Below are 8,470 nucleotides of genomic sequence, written 5' to 3' on the forward strand. Positions count from 1 at the left end.
GTTCAAAGGAAAGGGTTAGGTCCAGCAAGAACCCCCTGGTTCCTGACCTCGGTGGAGGGGCAGATGGAACAGCCGTCAATGGTGAGGACGAGGTTACCCATCTTTTGAAGGAGAGTCTTGAGTGCAACAACAACCGTGAAGGTTGGTGATCCTCCATTCTTTGATTTCATGGAGGCAGAACGGGTAGAAGAGGGCGGCGGACAGGGTAAGGTTTGGGTAGAGGAGAGCTGTGGAAGGGTTAAGAGGTTTGGGTAGGAGGGCTGGGGACAGGGTAAAGCTGCGTGCACACAAGGCCATTGCGTTGCACCGGAAGTCATTCATCTCAATGGGGCCGTTGCGTTGATCAGTTGAATTGCTCTGCATTGCGTTTCTTGACCGTCAGGGTGCGGCATTCAGTCAAAAAATTTCAGCTTTTTGCGTTGCGTTGGATCCGTTAAAACAACCGGAAGTAAACCGGAAGTAGTTTCTTGCCTCAGCTCTCGCCTCAGATTTTGAATCCTCAATTTTGGCCGCCATTGGCTAAAATCTGTAATTTGGCTCTACAAGTGTTAATATGTCATTTTATGAATGTTTTCAGGCGAGAAAGTAACCATATATATTCACAAAATGTGTCCAGTTTATCAAAATAACCCGTTTATATATCTAATCTGACGTTTTTTCCCCCACTTCTGTGGGAAACTTCGCTAGCAACACGAGTAGAGCTTTGCATCTGCATCGCACGTTGAAGTACGTCAAGTCCATCCCACCAGGTTGCGCCAGAACGGTGGGTCACGGTCCGCGGTGTGCACGCAGCTTAAGGTTTGAGTAGAGGCAGGGTTGATGCAGGGGATTTAGCTTGCACCCCTGTGGTCGATAAGCAGGAAGACTTGATGAGCTGTAAGTGGAGTGACTCTGTCAGCTGCTGCGCTGGTCTCCAGAGCTCTGCCCCACAATCGATGTGGTGAGCTCGGGGGGAGATGAGAGGCAATCAGGACCAGTGCACTGACCATGGATTCTTTCTCCACCTCTCCTCTCCTCTCCACTCTTCAGCAAGACTTTTTTATTTATTTATTTATTCTTGACTTCAAACTCAATTGGGATCTGTCTAATAACAAGCCATTTCACAGAGACACGCTAAAACAAGGGTGTTTTACGGATGGCTGTCCTTTACTGACCCAGAGTCCGGTTTCGATTCATTGACGAGCCAATGACTTTCTGTAGAGTCAGCGTTCGAGACACTTTGAGAAAGCACGTCGGTCATTATTCCAAATGCTCTTTAACGCACACACACACACACACACTGACTGAACATTTAGGACCACTTTGAAAATCCAATAAAAAAACAATCAAAAACAAATACAAGCCTCTGAAAGGGTATGCCTTATCACCTCAGTGCTAATTTAGCAGAAAACACGGGGGTCATTACGAAGCCATTAGTCTGGTTTGGCTTCAATTAGTCGAGGCCATAAAAGCTCTTTAAATCATGCAGCTATTAAGTGAACAAAAAAAACGGGTGAATCCAGAATTACATGAATATAAATGAATATATGAATAATTTGGAATGGGTGAAACAAATCCCCCCCACTACTACACAACCCCGACCCAACCCCCCCCCAGCCACTGCGTGCGCGCCTCCCCACTACCTAATTGAGATCTTAATCTGTGAGTCTAATGTCAAAAGTATTCGCAAATGTATTATAATGAGATACAATTAGAGTGGACAATGGAAGTGAAATGGAGCAGGGAGAGTGGCGGAGTCCCTTTAGGTTGTCCTCCCGGCCTCTACAACTATAGAACATCTTCTATATATACACACGCGATAGGCTGGGCTACATAATCAGTCCCTCAGCACAGACTTCATCGTCGGGGCTGGTGCATGCTGGGAGCATTAGGAGGGAGAAGGAAGTCATTAGTGAAGGATTCCTCCCTGACCTGTCCTCGTACAGTATGGAGAAATGGAACTGTACCCAAAAACATAAAAATAAAATCATGTTTAATCTACTCGGGGGGGAGGAGCGGGAGAGAAGAGCATTGAAGTCATATTCACATCCCCCCCAAAGTTTTTTTATAACTGGTGCGAGGCAAAACAAGGTGAGGGAAAGATGAAGGCAAGACTGGCACGCGGCATGTTTAACGAGGTCCAGAGAGAAGGAAGGGAAACTGTTTAATCCAAATAGGACGCCTTTTTCTTTTTCTCCTCCTTCTTATTTTAACAAAACGAAAAATGGCTATAAATTCAGTTAAATGATAAAGCTGCTTCCCATAAAGCAGAACATGAAGAAAATCAATTTATATTTCTGTCTCTCTCTCTCTCTCTCTCTCTGTCTCTCTCTCTCTCTCTCTCTCTCTCTCTCTCTCTCTCTCTCTCTCTCTCTCTCTCTCTCTCTCTCTCTCTCTCGCTCTTGCCAAAGACGGATGATGAAACAAAGAAAAGCTATATCTGTAGACCCACACTATAACGAACTAAACATAAATGGGGGGGTGGGGGTGGAATGGCTGTTACATAAAGGATAATGGGTGATGAAAACCAAAAACATCCTAGCAGACACTAACAGCAGTCGTCAACAGAAACACATTACAACTCTGTCTCACGCACTTCACTTCAGCTCCTTCAACAAGCCCCAGCGTGGCCTGGCTGCCCTGTGACCAGCCATTATCCATTAGCCATTAGCCATTAGCCATTATCCCCGCAGCACGGACTGGGCCAAGCATACATACGCACGCAAGCGCGCACACACACACTAAAGTACATGCTACTCTGAAATATGGAGAGACCACCAAAAACTCATTAACGCCCATTCTCTGTCCCCTCTCTTGCTCTCTAGGGGCCTAAATATTTTTTAACTGAAGCCCAAGTTCTTAGTGGAAGAGGAGCTGGTTGTCCTGAGTCCCTCCTCTCCCTGGGCTCTCCTCTCCTCTCCTCTCCTCTCCTCTCCTCTCCTCTCCGCTCCGCTCCTCTCCTCTCCTCTCCTCTCCTCTCCTCTCCTCTCCTCTCCGCTCCTCTCCGCTCCTCTCCTCTCCTCTCCTCTCCGCTCCTCTCCGCTCCGCTCCTCTCTTTTCCTCTCCTCTCCTCTCCGCTCCTCTCCTCTCCTCTCCTCTCCGCTCCTCTCCTCTCCTCTCCTCTCCTCTCCGCTCCTCTCCTCTCCTCTCCTCTCCGCTCCTCTCCGCTCCTCTCCTCTCCTCTCCGCTCCTCTCCTCTCCGCTCCGCTCCTCTCCGCTCCTCTCCTCTCCGCTCCGCTCCTCTCCTCTCCTCTCCTCTCCTCTCCGCTCCTCTCCTTTCCTCTCCTCTCTTCTCCTCTCCTCTCCTCTCCTCTCCGCTCCTCTCCTCTCTGCTCCTCTCCTCTCCGCTCCTTTCCTCTCCTCTCCTCTCCTCTCCGCTCCTCTCCTCTCCGCTCCTTTCCTCTCCTCTCCTCTCCTTTCCTCTCCTCTCTTCTCCTCTCCTCTCCGCTCCTCTCCTCTCCTCTCCTCTCCTCTCCTTTCCTCTCCTCTCTTCTCCTCTCCTCTCCGCTCCTCTCCTCTCTTCTCTTCTCCTCTCCGCTCCTCTCCTCTCCTCTCCTTTCCTCTCCTCTCCTTTCCTCTCCTCTCCGCTCCTCTCCTCTCCGCTCCTCTCCTCTCCTCTCCTTTCCTCTCCTCTCCTCTCCTCTCCTTTCCTCTCCTCTCTTCCCCCCCCCCCCCACTCCCCCCACCCCTCCTCCTCCTCTCCTGGGCAGGGCCATAATTAAAATGCGTCAAAGCGCCCAGACCAGTTGGACCTCATAATCCTCTCCCATTCCCAATTTTCTTACTTTGTCAGTCTATAATTAAGCACGGCACAGATTGTGATTGTGTCAGGGACATCTTTGGAGTCCCGCGCGTCCTCTCCCCCCTCCCCCCTCTCCCTCCTTCTCACTAGACAGCTTGGAAGTTGAACTGAGCCCTGTGATAAAGGGCAGGACTGTGTCTGTATCATCCTAGAAAGCCCGACCCCTGCAGATCAAACACTCCACTCCAACGTTGCTGTAGATGGTTCCTTCAGCCGAGAGGAGAGTTGAAAGGGGGCTGTGGACCGCTAGGCCTGGTTTAGGAGGGCTGGCATGGCGGCTGATGATAACAGACCTATGCAGAAGACCAGACTATGGAGGGAAGGGTATGACTCCTTGGGACTTAAGTAATTCGGTTATTTTAGCTCCTTCTTCAACGCTCTCAGACTCACAGGAGCGCCGGCGCTCCCGAATATCATATTTTAGTTTGAGCTAAAGACAAGCCGTTTTTTTGGCCAATAAAAGTAGGCAAATAGCGCTAACCGGGAAGCTCCCAGTTATCGATGTGCGTCGCCGACGTCGAGGAACTGGCCACTGGCCGCGGCCATAGCAGGGAACGGGGGCTTGGAGGACGGTTTTCTTGATCTGCCATGCTTCGTCTCTACTACAGTACACCTCTCTACACTATACTTAGGCCTTTAAATTCCCTAGGGGAACATAGGCCATCAATGAAACCCCCCACATCCTCTCCGGTCTTGTGCTCTCCGATCCAGTTGTTGCCATGGCAGCCCTTCCGCCTTCATCTCCTGTTCTGTGGATCTTCTCCAGGTGCTTCTAGGTCTTCCTCTCTTCCTTCTGCCTTGTGGGTTCCATGTTAGACACTCAGTTAGACCTCACTCTCATTTCTCTGCTTTTAGTGTTAAGGGGCGGCTGTGGCGCAGGAGGTAGAGCCGGCGTCTAATGATTGCAAGGTCAGCAGATCGGCGGTTCGAACGCCGACTGGCCACATGTCGAGGTGTCCTTGGGCAAGACACTGAACCCCCAAAATCGCTCCCAATGCGCGGGCCGGCGCCTTGCATGGTAGCTTGCCGCCATTGGTGTGTAAACGTGTGTGTGAATGGGTGAATGAGAGGCCATTAGGGGTGTAACGGATCACGGAAATTCCGTGATCCGTTCGGATCGCCCTCCACGGTTCGGAACGCATGTGTACCGCGGATCAATTGCAAAATGTTAACAAGTAATAATATTACTTAATATCTTACTTAATGATAGGTTGATAATGCGAAAGAAAAAGAATCCGTTGTTTGCTCACTACACGTGAAGCTGGTAATCCACAACAACAAGGCTGCGTTCGTAAATCCGCGTTCGTAAATCCGCTCTGGAATCTGAGCGCTGAGCGCTCTTGTCCAATCAAATTACTTGGTCCCTTTATGACGTCGGACCCAGTGTGCGCTCCGGCGCTCTCAAAGCGAATTTACGAACGCGGCCCAGGTTTATCATGTTACGTTGTTCGGCGGAGAAGAACTCGAAATGCCTCCCTCGTCATTTAAATCCCATGTATGGGAGCACTTTGGCTTCTCTGTCAACTATGACGGGAGGCACGAAAAAGGTAGCTCGACAACTTCTGATAATGTAGGCATTTTTTTCATACCATGTTCAAAATAAGGGTTCACTTTATTATTTAGTTAAAAGTGGCATAAAACATGTTTATTCATCTGCTTTAAAGAGCCCAGTGATTCACTGCTGCAACCAGGCGCCTCCTCCCTCTCTCCTATCATTTAAATTGAGTGTATTTCAGTATACCGTAATTATGTAATGTTTGAGTGTAGAATATGTTATATATATATTATATATATATATATATATATGTATATTACCAGTTTTGACATCTTGAATGTTGTTGGTTTTTGTCACATAGTAAAAGTGGTGTTTTTACAGAATTCAAGGAAAAAGCAGTTTTTATAAAAACAAAAATGTTTTGTGTTGATCCGAAAAATGATCCGATCCGTGACTCAAAAACCGTGACACGATCCGATCCGTGAGTTAGGTGATCCGTTACACCCCTAGAGGCCGTTGTAAAGCGCTTTGGAATAAGGCGCTATATAAGTCAGTCTCAGATGCCGGGAAGGGGAAGGAAACAACGAGGAAACGGTCAATGACTCACAGAGTAATGACACCTATTTAGGAGGCACAGAAGACAACAATTAGTACTGGCAACCCCACCATCACCACTACCACCACCAGCACCCACAAGCCCCAATCGTCTCCTCAGTGACAGTGAAAAGGGACGGACGGACGGACGGACAGGGGGGTGTTTTTGAACATCCACTGGCAGCGGTGGCTGTGCTGCTGTGCTGACATCCTGCCCAGCCAAGGGGCCTATTGTAGCTGGGACATGTTAAACCCCTGGACCACCCTCTGTTAACACACTGTCAGCAAGGCAAGCGGATGGGTAATGGTTGGAATTAAGAGTCCCTTGTGCTGACAAGGCTCCTCTCTGTCCCTCTTCCGCACTCCCCTCACCATCTAATGATTGTGATTGGGTATGAGGGAGAGATGGAGAGAACAAATGAGGTAGAAAGAGAAGAGAGCGTGAGAAGGAGATACTTTAAAGATCCTTATCTCTCTCACGCGTCTTGAGAGAGATAAGGAGAGAATAACAGAGTTGAGGAAGAGACCAAGACACGTGGAGAGAGAGAAAGAGAGAGAGAGAGAGACAGAGAGAGAGACAGAGAGAGAGACAGAGAGAGAGAGAGAGAGACAGAGAGAGAGACAGAGAGAGAGAGAGAGAGAGAGAGACAGAGAGAGAGACAGAGAGAGAGAGAGAGAGAGAGAGAGACAGAGCAGCAGGCGTGACAGTAGTCAAGTAGTAAGACTGTAGGTTAGTCATATCTGGAGCGTGGGGGTGGATTGGCCCTGAGTGGATTCAGGACCTCTCTCCTCATTATACCACTAATAGGGCCTCTGTTCCTCTATGGCTAGTGCCTACTAGCTTTCAGAAACGACGACGACAACAACAACAACAACAACACAGTCTCTGCCTATCATTATCTCAACCCCTCGCATAGTTCTAGTCAACACTCTAACACTTTGCAGCGCTGAGCTGTGGAAAACAGAAACCAGTCGCCTCAGGGATATAACGGTCTGTCTGAATGTTCGGGAGTAGTTTCAGGAACGTGGTGTTTGCGATAAGGGAAACACAGAGTTCTATTTGACCGTGTCAGGCAGTCTTGGCTGTCTCCCCACCTCACCAGCCATGAAAGCCCATACAGATACCGTGTGCCACATTCGGCCTGTGAAGCCCTTTTCTCTAACGCAACACCATCACCTCACTCCCAGAGGACACTTAAGTCTGACCTGTCTGCCTTTGTTAAGCCCATTCCACTCTGGCCATACCTGACTGGCTCCAAATTACTATTTGAATAGCTAAGAAAAATCCTCATCAGGAAAAAAATAAAAAGCTCTCCATGCTGTATTAAATAAAGGCCTTCGCATTAGCATATCTACCACCCCCCCCCCCCCCCCCCCCCCACCTGGCCTGCCTAGGAGTTGAGGCTATTTTCGTCTGTCAGCGCTAGCCTGTCCGTCCCTCTAGCTCATGTGACAAGCTGAGACCTCTGACAGTGGAACTCATTAAGGCCCGTCCTTGGGGGACTAAAGTTCGAACTTCTAACAAGCCCTATAGTCGCCGAAACTCCTGCAAAACTCTGCGCTCTTTCTCCCTATTAACTACCTAAAAGCTTATTTTTTGTTGTTGTTAAATCCTGAATCCTCATCGCTCAAAAACGTTGCTTTGTATTTGAGAACAATGGGCCACGGCCGTCCCATCGAGATTCGACTGCGTCACTGCGATCTCTGAAAAGAGATGAAGTGAGGTCAACGACAGGACGTCTCATTCACATGTCGATGATGCTCCACTGTACACAAAGATAATTGTCCCCACGCGGGAACGACTGTCAGCTCTTGACACCGGTGGATATTTTTCTCCACATGAAGCCCACTGTAGGGGGAGGACGAACACAATACTGAACCCACCACAATGGCACAGGGAGAGTTTGAAGTGTTTTGGTTTCGCTCGTGTAGAGTTGTTGTTGTTGAGTGGCGGTTATTACCCAGAGTGCTATGTTGTTGCTGTGTTTGGCAGGGTCGATGGTGGAGGTTTTTTCGTTGTTGTCGTTGTTGGTGCTCGACATGTCCCCGTTTCATGTTTCAAGTTTTTGATTTACCCCACAAATTACTAATTGGGTTGTGGGCTTCCTGGGATGGGGGGGCTATGTCAGCAAATAAGAGCGGAGAGAAAAAATGTAATAAAAAAATAAACTCTGGTCAAAATGAAGGGTGATTCCCCCAGTCAGCAGCCTTGTGAGAGCCCTGCTTATTACTGCATGGCCTGGGGGTGTCACCTGGGGGGGGGGCACTTATTACTGCATGGCCTGGGGGGGGGGCACTCACTATTACAAATGCTGACACAGGATGGCCCTGGATAACACACACACACACACACACACGCCACACACACGCCACACACACGCCACACACACGAGACACACACACACACACACACACACACACATGCCACACACGAGACACACACACACACACACACACACACGCCACACACGAGACACACACACACACACACACACGCCACACACGCCACACACGAGACACACACGCCACACACGAGACACACACACACACACATGACACACACACACACACACACACACGACACACACTCTTAGTCAGCG

At 49.1% G+C, this 8,470-nt stretch overlaps 1 protein-coding gene across 1 annotated transcript in view; it reads right to left on the reverse strand.

Annotated features, from left to right (window-relative positions):
* The window catches only part of LOC308172952 (testis-expressed protein 264-like), a gene marked incomplete at its 5' end in the record, with an annotated part of 36,857 nt that extends 28,945 nt beyond the window's left edge, over positions 1 to 7,912 (reverse strand). The window contains one exon of the mRNA XM_080547918.1: positions 7,832 to 7,912. Within this exon, the coding sequence (XP_080404044.1) occupies positions 7,832 to 7,912 (81 nt within the window). The remainder of the gene's footprint in view (positions 1 to 7,831) is intronic.
* Positions 7,913 to 8,470: the final 558 nt, after the last annotated feature.

The sequence above is a fragment of the Nansenia antarctica genome (assembly GCF_963989245.1).
Source record: "Nansenia antarctica genome assembly, chromosome: 18".
NCBI lineage: Eukaryota > Metazoa > Chordata > Actinopteri > Argentiniformes > Microstomatidae > Nansenia > Nansenia antarctica.